Here is a 12,278-nt window from a genome sequence, read left to right as displayed (position 1 = left end):
ATCCTTCAGGAATCATTCTAATATGCTGATTTGTTACTCAAGAAACATTTCTTAATATTATCAATGTTAAAAACTGCTTAACTGCTTAATACTTTTGTGGAAGCCATGACACATTGTTTTTCATGATTCTGTGATGAATCGAAATTTCAAATTGAAATAGAGAAATAGAAATCTTCTGTAACATTATAAATGTCCTTTCTGATCAATTTAACGCATCCATGCTGAATAAAATTATTCATAACTTCACAACAAATGATAGTGTATATTTTGGATATCACAAATATATCTCAGTTCCAATCTGTGGCATGACTGAAGCAGTTATTGTGCCAGTAGCTCTCAATGTGACAAGTACCTTTCAGAACAATTTTGTTTGATTGTTCCTGTACGTTGCACAGTAACCGTGAACAGTCTAGTTACTATAGTTATTTAGTCTGCATGTGAGCGAGTGAGCAACAAAAACGAAAGAGAGAAAGACAGGACCAGAATGAAAGGAAGATACAGTTACTAAAGAATCACCTTTGAATCAATTTTGTAGCAGTTTTCTGGGCTGCACATCTTGATGAACTTTCCATCTATTCCCTGGAAAACATAAAGAATGTCTCGTAGTCTGTCGAAAAGTAGGGTCCATCAATATATTAATGTAGGCTACTTGTAAGTTGTAAACAAACTGTTATGTAGTCTGTGTATTTTTATTTTGAATTTGTACTAGCGTGGTTAAACAGTGTCCTACAACCGGTTATAAAAAGGTAACGTGTGCCATGAAGCTGACTGCATCTTAAAGGGGTCCTATTATGCTCTTTTACAAAGCCTTGATTTTGTTTTGGGGGTGTAGTAGAACAGGCTCTCATTCTAGGTACTAGGAAAAACACATTATTTTTCACATATTTTACATTATTACAACACCTCTCTCCCCAGTCTGGCATGAACGGCTCGAATAGTTCCTGTATCAAATGAAGGCCTGGCCCACCTTCTGAAATACGAAATGTGCTGTGATTGGTTAGCTGGGTCAGTGTGTGTTGTGATTGGCAGCACTCGGCGCCTGGTCGGGAAATGTCATGCCCCCTACCTGCGAGCTTCAGCGTAAATATTGCGTCAAAATCAAATCAATTGGAGAGGGATTTAAACCCGGATGATTGTAACCACTCTAAGTTCGTCTGCCTTGAGAAAGCTAGTACATCTCCGACATAGTGATAACACTCATTGCCTTCTCTAGTGCAGCTCAACCAGGCATGACAATGATCCCAAACACACCGCCCGGGCAACGAAGTAGTGGCTTCGTAAGAAGCATTTCAAGGTCCTGGAGTGGCCTAGCCAGTCTCCAGATCTCAACCCCATAGAAAATCTTTGGAGGGAGTTGAAAATCCGTTTTGCCCAGCGACAGCCCCAAAACATTACTGCTCTAGAGGAGATCTGCATGGAGGAATGGGCCAAAATACCAGCAACAGTGTGTGAAAACCTTGTGAAGACTTACAGAAAACGTTTGACCTCTGTCATTGCCAACAAAGGGTATATAACAAAGTATTGAGATGAAATTTTGTTATTGACCAAATACTTATTTTCCACCATAATTTGCAAATAAATTCTTTAAAAATCCTACAATGTGATTTTCTGGATTTTGTCTCTCATAGTTGAGGTATACCTATGATGAAAATTACAGGCCTCTCTCATCTTTTTAAGTGGGAGAACTTGCACAATTGGTGGCTGACTAAATACTTTTTTTCCCCACTGTAGTTCTTACTTCTCTCTACACTTAAAGGACAAAAACCAAATGTAAAGGACAATTAACTAATCATAAGTAGTCTAAAAACTACTGAAAAACATATAACAAGGATTTGTTTACAGAGTGAAACATTTATAGCATCTACTGCATAAAACTCCCAGGCACCTGTCACTGGTGTTCAGCACATATTTTTAATATTTCAAAATACTATCCTTATTTATTTTAGTATATAAATCACACAATTATTTCCTGAAATGTCCTGAGCATTTCCTTTAACAAAACAGTGACTGTTGATGCAGACACTCACCACTGCCATCTCCATCTCGTCTCTGTCTCTGTGGGAGTTTGGATGCCGGACTGGAAGAGGGTCCACTGGGGGGACGAGGGGCAGCAGCTGCCCCAGAGGGGGAACTGGAGATCGGGAGAGTCCAGGCTAGACGAGACCCTCTCATAGACTCACCAACGGCCTGGGGTCCAGGTCTGAAAATGATATAAGTGGCTAAACTTTCTTATAAATACACTCAAGTTTCTCTGAAACCCTCTGCATTTCATCATTTAACAGCCAATCTCTACTAAAAAAGGTCAAATTCTAGGAAGGTGTTAAAAAAAAATGTCCTAAAATGTTTACATTGTCATTTTGCTAAAAACATTTTCACCTCAAACCCCATTTTCTTGAAACTCGTCATTGATGCCCATTAGCAATACCTGTGGCAATTCACTAATTACTTCGTAACGGTGAGCTTTAAAGTTTAAACAAATAATGACACTAAGGTTCAGACACTTTAATGATGCTGTTGGTTTGACAGATTTACTGTGAAATGGATCCAGTAATCAATTAATTCATGGCTTTGAGTACATGGCCATATTTTAAATATCTTAAGTGCTGCAGGTGCTAGACAGCTGCATTAATAATAGATGAGTGTATGGCAGTTCAATTAAACATGCTACAAATACAACAGCTGCATTACTGAAAAAATTATATCAAAAAAAGATAGGAAGAGAATAAACCCATATGCTGTCATAGGCTGTTGCAGTGATAAAGCACTATATGAAGCACAATAAAACAATTCAAAATAAATAAAATGTATGAAACATAGCGTGCATTGCAATGTGATGCAACAGTATGCAACTGCTTACAGTAATAAACTGTTTCAATTAATATAATGAGAGCAATTATTAGCAATTAGTGTTGCTCATGTAAATAACTTCACTTTTTAGAAATGTATAGTAAATGCATGCAGTGAAAACCTCTTTACATGGGACATGATTATTTTCCCTGTAGACAAAAAACAATTACTGAAAAAATAATCTGTAAATATTTGTATTTAAACAAACCAGAAACAGAGAAATGGAAACATTCTTAATGGATTGTAGTCAAATTCTACCCATAAACAGACAAAAAGTTATCTGTCTTCAGAGATGATTTCTGATCACATGACGCTGAAGACTGGAGTAATGACTGCTGAAAATTCAGATTTCAGGAATACATTACATTTGAAAATATGTTGAAACAGAAAACAGTTTTCATTTTAAATTGTATTTTTGATCAAAGAAACGCAGTTTTGGTTTTCGGTTTCAAAAACAAAAAAAACGTACCAACCCCAAACTTTTGAACAGTTGTGTTTGCATTGATGTATTTCACAGTGGATGTTGCAGCTGTTTGGCATGAAAATTAATTTTGAAGATAGTTCACCTCAAAAATGAAAAATAATTCTCACTGTAAATAATGTTCTAAACCTGTATGAATAACTTTCTTCCATTAAACACAAAAAGAGAAATTCTTAAAGGTGTCATATGATGCTTTTTAAAAGATAATTATTTGGTGTATTTGGTGTAACAGAATATGTTGACATGCTTTAATGTTCAAAAAACACATTATTTTTCAAATACTGTACATTATTGTAGGTCCTCTATGCCCCGCCTCTCTCAAACGGGCAGAGTTTTAACTTTGATAAAGAATATCTCTTTGGTTTTGTGACTTTAGTCTTTGCAACTTCAGGGATCTTATCTATGCACAATCAGCTTGTAACACTCCAAAGAGAAAGGAAAACTTGAAATCGCATCATATGACCCCTTTAAGAATAATTTAGTTATTCTTTAGAATGATCATAAAGCCTAAAAACCCCAAATTGCCCAAAAACACCAATTTCTCTTTCACATGATCACATGACAATAGTATCAGTGTCGACTGGCATTACTGATAGCTACGTTGGTGCAATGTGGTATATGTGACTTTTATGGTACTATTTTTGTCCTTTTTGGAGCTTGACAGCCCATGGTCAATGTATGGAAAAATCAGTCCATCACTGTCACTCACCCAGTGAGCAGAGATGGAGGGGTCGGTCCAGGCCCATTGATTGAGAATACTCCCATACTGCTGATGCCACTGGTAGCAATGCTGGAGTTATGGGCAGTCGCAGAGCGCTCTGGGTAGCTGAGTGGGAGGCTCTGGGGACGGGCGTAGTAGAACGGGGTGGAGTGGACATCACGGGGCAAAGCCTGGGCAAGCAGAGCTCCATAACTACACACCTGTGTAGGGGAAAAAAGAAACTTTGTCTTATACATAATGCAGAATGATTTTCATTATGTTACTGTGATATATCTGCAGAATAGCTGCTGAAGAAACATCTCAGGAACATACAGGAACACGGTTAGATGGCTTCCTTGGGTCCTCACAGAGGCTGAGCAGGAGGTATAAGATGGACCATCTATGTTTCAATACACCCTGTTCACCAGAAACAAATAAATCAACAAATATAACCATACGATATGCCATTCATTATATCTAGTCTACACGTATCATGATAATAATAAGGACTCAATGTGCTGGCGATGAGTTGGATACCGACCTGAGTCTGAAGCTTTCTGTGCAACTCAGAAAAAAGGGCAGCATCTGCTTCCCGTCGTTGTTTTAATACTACAATAAATAAGAAAAAAATATATATTTTGCATCTGAAACGTATAAACCAGAAATATTAAAGAATGGCCTGATGAGTTTAGGGGCTGTTGACAGAACTATCACTAGCACTACTGGGCCCGTATTGCATTATCACTAGAGATCGACCAATATTGATTTTTCTATAACCAATTATTTCTATGTTTATATGTCCACTAACTAATATGCAAAATTCAGTTTTTGTTAAATTATACCATTTATTTATTTATTAATACATTTACCATTTTATGCCATCTCAGCAAAGACTATATTCAAGGCAAAATAAAAAAAAATAAGATTTAAAATAATCTTAACACATTAATACTTTAACGAACTGTATACAATAATTTAACAATATACAATATTATTTCATAAAAAATAAAAGAAATAAAAATAACAATTATATAGCACCTTTTAAAGTGATATTTGCTTTAAAAAAATAATGTCCATTACTATACTTTGGGTAAAAACTTTCCTAGTTTTTTTATAACAACAACTGCAGAAAAATAAACAATAGGCAAAATAAATTGACAAAGTCTAACAATTTCAGATATAAAACAAATAACACAGGAGTGTATAAACTTTGCATAAATGTAATTTGTTTTACATTTGTATAACTGTAATTTTAGTAAAATTAAGGTTTAAGCATTGTTTATTAGGCTAAGGAGTAAAGACAGCTAATTCACTGGAATAATTATACATTGTCAGAAAAGTAACACAAAACAGTAAATACATTATGGTCCATTTCAAATGGCATGTTATCGGAATTATTCATGTTTTTGTTGGTCTAGATTTTGAAATGCCTGCTAACTATGATATTTTTTGTTTTACAACGAGTAGCACATCTACAGACAATCTACCAGCAAATGACATGCACATCTTATCAATACTCTGACTATCACCCAACAAATTTTTAAAAGCATTTATTGCATAAAACAAGTGTATTTTGCCCCATTTTATATACATTACACTTGGAGATCGCAATCACTCACAGAGATAATACATTATTTTCCACAGAGCTATATGTATGTCAATGACAATTAATAGTGAAATTAACAGAAAATGTTAATAGAATTTAGAAACCTTTAAACAAGTGGATCTGGTTAAACTGTATATAGAGTGGCCATTCTGTTGGAAGTTATAAGCCATTTATCTATGGATCCGATATTACAAAAAACGGTATGCAAATAAGGGAAAAAATGCTTAAATATCAGAATTTTTTTTTAGGTAAAACTGATTAGCAGTCAATCTCTAATTATCACTACAATTGATGGTTGTTTGCATAATTTCATGCCATGCAATATCATATATCATATAAATTGGAACTACTATCCTCCTGATCCACCAAACAGGTAAAAAAAAAAATCCTTATTGTTAAACCCTGCACATCATGTTCTACGAAACCTCCTGAATGCACAACTGCTCATGAATAACGTAAGGACAGGGTTTCAGATTACTCACATTCTTTTTTAATTTTCTCAGACACCAGAAACTCATCCCGTTCAATTGTGGGTGCGTAATTACTTCCGATGACCCGCACTGCATACTGGAACTGATGGGCTACATCAGCTGAGAACAATGACAGAAGATACACAAGCAAATCTGATTATACATACAGGCATTAGCTCCTCTTTTTGGAAACTGAAAGCAGGGATCATATTCTGTTATGTCTGCTGTTTATACATTCTCTAGGTCCAATGATGAACTGCTCATGTCCAACAATAAACGTTCTTCTTCATTCTATTCTAAAGTGAAATGCCTGTTTCTCATCTGTTTATGTCTATTGTGGACTCTCTGAGATGTGTTTCCTTCAGATTAGGGTTTAACTCATACATACATTTGAAATATGACAGCACCAGTGAGCTGATAAAAGATGGCATAATAGCTTGAGTTCGAAGCATCAGGGTCTTTATTGACATGAAGGGCCATTTGAAACAGGGGCCCTGTTTTATCCAGCACCTCCCTGATGTTTTCCCAGCCTGTCCTCTTACAGTATCTCACCCTCAATCACATGCATTATCATATCATATCACATCACATCACATTGTCCGTTTTCAACGAAACTCACAGCATAGTCCATCGCTACACATGCTAATCATGTTTTAGCAGCTGGACGACAGAATGAGATGTGTCTTTACCTTCACTCTTGCCCGTGATCTTACAGCACAGATTCTGCAGAAGCACGTTGGGTGATTTCTGATCAAGCGCCGCCATTGTGCACGTATATATTGCCCTCCGTGCGAGCAGAAAAAGGTCCGCGGTATGTTTTTAACCGCTGTCGTTTTTCATCTGCTGGGTTTCAGCTCCTGGCAACAACAGCGCCATTTTAACGGAACCCGCCGAAAAGCGCCCCACAGTCGGACAGTCACAGCTGTGGTGCGCAGCGGAAAAACAGCCGGCTGTAAAATAAGACTCCGGAAAAAGTTCCTCCCTACAAACTTTACTTAAGCGCAAAATATCATAAAACATGTTGAAAAAAAGCCTACATTAAAATCTGTCATCTACTACTACTACTGCTGCTGCTGCTACTACTACTACTACTAATAATAATAACAACAACAACAACAACAACAACAATAATAATAATAATTATTATTATTATAGTTTGATTGTTTAAAGCCATTAATAATCAAAAATGTTCTCTTTTACAAAAAACTGTAAAGGGGTAATTAATCAGCTTTGATACATGTTTGAATGGTGCACAGGACTATAAACAAGACCATTACTGGAAATTAATTATATAATATATAATTTATCTGAATAATTATGATGAAATATTATTATATACATTTTGATATTCTATGTAATAATGATGATGATGAAGATGATTATTATTACTACTACTACCATCATCATTATTATTATTAGTAGTAGTAGTAGTAGTAGGAGTATAAATGTGTAAAGTAGAAGTAGGTTAGCTAAATGAATTGTACTGATATATTTTTGACTGCATCAATAAAAAATATAGTTTTTTTTACTAAAAGCTGTAAAGGGATAAATGGCTAGAAATTTAATTTATTTAGTTAATAATTTAAATAATTTAACTAATTTGATATTTTTTATAATAATTTAGATTAATAATTATATAATAATATCAATCATTATTTATTTTTATTTTAAAAATTCTTTTATTTTATTATTCAAAAATATAACACATTATATTTATCATTCTTCGTTTGATTACATAAAAATAATGAAATTATACTGATCTCATAATGTGTAATAGATACAGTAAATGTTTTTATTTTTAATTAACCCATTTGTGCCCACATTTTTCTGAATGGTTTCATGCATCTAGTCATGTTAATAGAGTCCTATGTGAACATGTTCTGCATTTATTTTCCCCAGGTTTTTATTTTTCTTTTCTTGAAAATCGAATATGAATGTGCGGCAACTATAGTTACCGGTGGGCAAATATGTTGTATGCACTCCTTCAATGTCAAATTTGAATAGGAGGAGAGCTTTTGGCATCTAACTCAAAATAACTGCTTTCAACAGATCAATCTTTATTCATAAACAAATGTATTATGCATTAAAGTCGAAGAACATTCGATACAAACCCAAAAAAGGCTGCATCTGTCTTATAACTCTTAAATATGAAAACACAACAAATTCATTTGTATTAAAGTGGTGGAACTTAGTGCAGAACAAAGTGCAGCCATTAAGTTGCCCCAGCAGGGTATTGTGTATCAAAAAGTGAAATGAAAATAAATAAATAAAAATAAATAGAATTAAGAAAATATTACATCTATGTAAAAAAAAAAGGTATACCTGAAAGAAAATTACGCATTCAACTGTTTGGTAACCAACATTCTGCAAAATATCTTCTTTTGTGCTGAACAGAAGAAAGAATCTCATAGGTTTGCAACTTGAGGGTGACTAAACGATGACACAATTTCCATTTTTGGGTGAACTTTACCTTATGTAAGCAGTGAAGGTACAAGTAGTTTTATAAATTTACACAAACATATTTGCATACTATACTTTATGTAAATATGTAAAATATCACACATTTTATGAATAGGCACATATTGATTAGGTCAAATGGATTAACCCTGACAAAAGTCCTTGATATTCATGAAATTAATGATATTCTTTTTAAAATATATGCTTATTTAAATAATTATCATGTGTAGGCTACACCCACGATTGTTTGTTTGTTTATTTATTTACTTATTATTGAACATGCAGGTATTTTCATTCTTAGAGGTGTGTTAGTTAAATGAAAATAAAGAAATAGAATAAAGAAAATATTACATGTATATAATAAAAAAGTTATACCTGAAAGAAAATTACGCATTTTTTTAGGCCCATAGTATTCAATGGCTGACTGTAGTAGGTGATTTCATATAATAATGTAAATGTAAACTCATTACTTGTCTGAATTTCAACATTATAATGGAACCATAAGCTATTAGTCATAAAATGAATTAGGGTCCTTGACCAATTAGAATGAAACGCACCCAAACTGGATAAAGGGGCCTCAATATTTTGCCCCTTACAAGACATAATGTCATAAAAGGGAGAAAAAAAATCATCTACAGCAATTAATCGCATGCGTTAGCTCTTTATTTTTCCATTCTTCCTTTTGTGTGACTGATGGAAGTTTGTAAACTACTGCTGTCACTTGAAAACTGGAAATCCCCGCCCCATGGCAAAAGCAGACACAGAAGTGGGGCAGTGGAGCTGTGGAAAGATTGCTCTCTCATCTCCTCCTTTTGACAGATGTATTCTCTATCAAATTAAGGTCTACTGTACAGTAGAGATGTCAGTTAAAGGGTTAAGTTATGTTTTAGGTGGGATATTATGAAAGCAAAAAGCACTAAACAAGACCAATAACCTTGATTTATTAACCTATTAACATTAATTTCCCCATGATATGCACTTACAAGTCATTTGCCCACCGGCAAATATAGTAACTAAGCAACTAAAGTATACAAAAAACTATAGATCTCCTGTAAGATTTGTTTTGTTTGGATGATTCTAGAGACCTTCATGATTATGTAGATATATATATGTCAACAAAAAAGACTTATTAGTAACAATTCAAATTACATTTCTTTTTGGAGGGTTTGCCTTCGCCATGCTTCCTGGAAGTAGGGGTAGGAACTTGACAGCCTCATGTGACAGGAAGGAAGCGAATACCTTTTTTCTTCTTCTTGAAATCCTTTTTTTAAAATTATTATTATTATTGCAATTGAAAGAATTTCTTGAAATCCTTTATTTGGTTGTTTTCTTGCATGTCATTGAGAAATAAAACATGGATAACATCTAGAAAAAATACTTACTAAAGGAAAATGACGACTATAAACTGCAGCAACTATAGTTGCCGGTGGGCTTAAATGGGTTATTAAGATAATTGTATGATAATATTATGACATTATTATGATAATAGTATGATAATAATGATACAAATAATTTAATAATAATAATAATAATAATTTATGCATTTAGCAGAGTGCATTCAGGCTATACATTTTTTACCAGTGTGTGTTCCCTGAAAATACTTATTATTTTTGTTTCTGTTATTATTGTAGTTGTTAGTTATTTATTCTACTATTTCCCAATCATTTTTCCTTTTTTATTGTAAATTATTTTTTTTAATTATATTTTTGAAGTCGTCAAGTCACCCCACACAGTCCTAAAACACTTGAGAGGCAATGTCATCACCCTAAACCGGTTTGTTGCCTGAGATTGATTGGCAGTAGCTGGATGGGGGAGTGACCGGAGGACAGGCCGAAAAAAATCACCGTGGGCGGGTGGGTGTAGCAGAAGAGTGCGCGTGCGCTCACGGGGCTCATGACGTTCCGGCGCAAACAGACGGGGAGTCGAGGGAGCTCTACTACACCGAGAAGGAGAGAGAGTACGCCAGTACACCAGAGAACAGCCCGGAGGGACGCTTGACAAGCAAGAAGTGGCCGGTCCCTTAAAATATTAAGGCAACACCTTGAAAAACGAGAGCTTGCTGTTTTTTCCCCTCAGTCCGTGTGTATGTAGGTGAAACCGGAGCATGTCACTATGACAACGTGTGGACTTTACATAGTAAGTTAGCCTTCTTCATCTCAGTAGGTGCTCAGTAGATTACATTTTCGCGGTAGTCGTGTAGGACTGTCAGTTGTCAAGCCTAGAAGAAGCCGTAGAAGACAGTCATGGACCAGAGACTTGCTACAGTGATCAGCTAGCGTCTTAAGTGCCCATTCTACAAGATTAGAGGAGAAACCGAAGACAGCGCACCTGGAGCGGCTCGAGCAGAATGGATTTCAGCACCATTCGGAACCTCATCACTCGATACGTGAGTAGAGACGTTATCACTCTCTCCAACTTGTTGGTCTGGTTTGCTCTATTGCGAAGGGCTGCACTGCTTCCGATACACATGTTTGTACTTTAAAGCCGAGATAACACGTTGGATATTCACTTGTCCGTTTTCAAGGCGTGGGTGCATCACTTTTAAGCCTGTCTGTGAATATGGAAAGAGCTAGCAATATGGACACAACCGGTGTTTACAGTTACTAATCTCAGGCTTTCGAAATGAAGTTATTACTGCGGTTCAGTTCCGTCTGATTGTGACCTGAATTCTCAAACGAAGTCAGTATTATGTTTTCATGCCTAATGATGACACCGGCTGAGCTCATGACTGAGAATCACAGCGGTGTTGTGAAATATCAAAACTGGAAATTAGCTTAAATGAATTAAAAGGTATTGCGCAGGTGTGGATAAATGGAATGATAAAATAAATGTGCAGTTTAGTATTGCACACTTGTCAATGTAAGTGTGTGTGTGTGTGTGTGTTTTAAAGCATTAGAAGCACCTCAAGATATCACAAATCCCATATTTTGGTTTTAAGAACTGTTAGATATGTTTGATTAAAATCAAACATAAAATAAAATATTCAGAGAAAATCTAACATGCAACTCAAATAAAAATCTAAAATAAAATCTAAATCTAAAGTACAATCTAAAATCGGACATAAAATAACATTGTATGTAGTAATAATTGTATTTCCTCTCTTAAAATCGTGATTTTTTGGAGCAATTTGTAATGTTTTAGTCAAGATCAACTGGTAGTAATAACCTAGTAATAACCAGTTAGTTACTGTAAAAACAATGATCAAATATTTATTTTTCTGTAATTTGTGGGAATGAACTACTCCCAAACTAGCTTATCCAGCTTAATTTTGACTGAAATTGTATTTATTTATTTATTTTGTGATAAATAATTTAGTTTGACCTCTTTTATTATTTGTTTACAAAGGGAAAAATCATTCAAAAGTATAAAACTTTAAAATTATTTTATACTTTATTAATTGAAAGTGGCTTAAAGGCTGAAATGCGGTTTGTATTTAAAAAAATACATCAAATTCCATAATAAACAAAGTAACATTGTTGCTCTACATTGTTTTGTTATATAATCCAATCGTTTTCATAGACGTGTTCAGTCGATAGGTTACTGTATGTCATGCCTACACAGATTAGACCTGTTTTTAAGCCACTTAGCACTCAGTATAGGCAAGAGTACATTCTAAACCAACTGTCCTAGCTGTTGGGGGTTAAAGAAAGAGATTTGCTCAGTAACTGAATCAAATACTGTTGTCAAGCTTAGTAAGTGGGTTAAATGTGCGAGCAT

At 34.8% G+C, this 12,278-nt stretch overlaps 1 protein-coding gene across 1 annotated transcript in view; it reads right to left on the bottom strand.

Annotated features, from left to right (window-relative positions):
* Positions 1 to 7,020, bottom strand: part of LOC107602996 (gamma-tubulin complex component 3 homolog) — a 21,999-nt gene extending 14,979 nt beyond the window's left edge. The window contains exons 1-7 of the mRNA XM_016295658.1: positions 6,794 to 7,020; positions 6,117 to 6,224; positions 4,570 to 4,637; positions 4,362 to 4,445; positions 4,038 to 4,249; positions 2,028 to 2,200; positions 517 to 572 (exon numbers count right to left, since the gene is read on the bottom strand). Of these exons, the coding sequence (XP_016151144.1) occupies positions 517 to 572; positions 2,028 to 2,200; positions 4,038 to 4,249; positions 4,362 to 4,445; positions 4,570 to 4,637; positions 6,117 to 6,224; positions 6,794 to 6,869 (777 nt within the window). The 5' untranslated portion in view covers positions 6,870 to 7,020. The remainder of the gene's footprint in view (positions 1 to 516; positions 573 to 2,027; positions 2,201 to 4,037; positions 4,250 to 4,361; positions 4,446 to 4,569; positions 4,638 to 6,116; positions 6,225 to 6,793) is intronic.
* Positions 7,021 to 12,278: the final 5,258 nt, after the last annotated feature.

Source organism: Sinocyclocheilus grahami, unplaced genomic scaffold, assembly GCF_001515645.1.
Source record: "Sinocyclocheilus grahami isolate Dianchi unplaced genomic scaffold, SAMN03320097.WGS_v1.1 scaffold339.1, whole genome shotgun sequence".
Lineage (NCBI taxonomy): Eukaryota > Metazoa > Chordata > Actinopteri > Cypriniformes > Cyprinidae > Sinocyclocheilus > Sinocyclocheilus grahami.
This window is presented reverse-complemented; position numbering and strand designations above follow the sequence as displayed.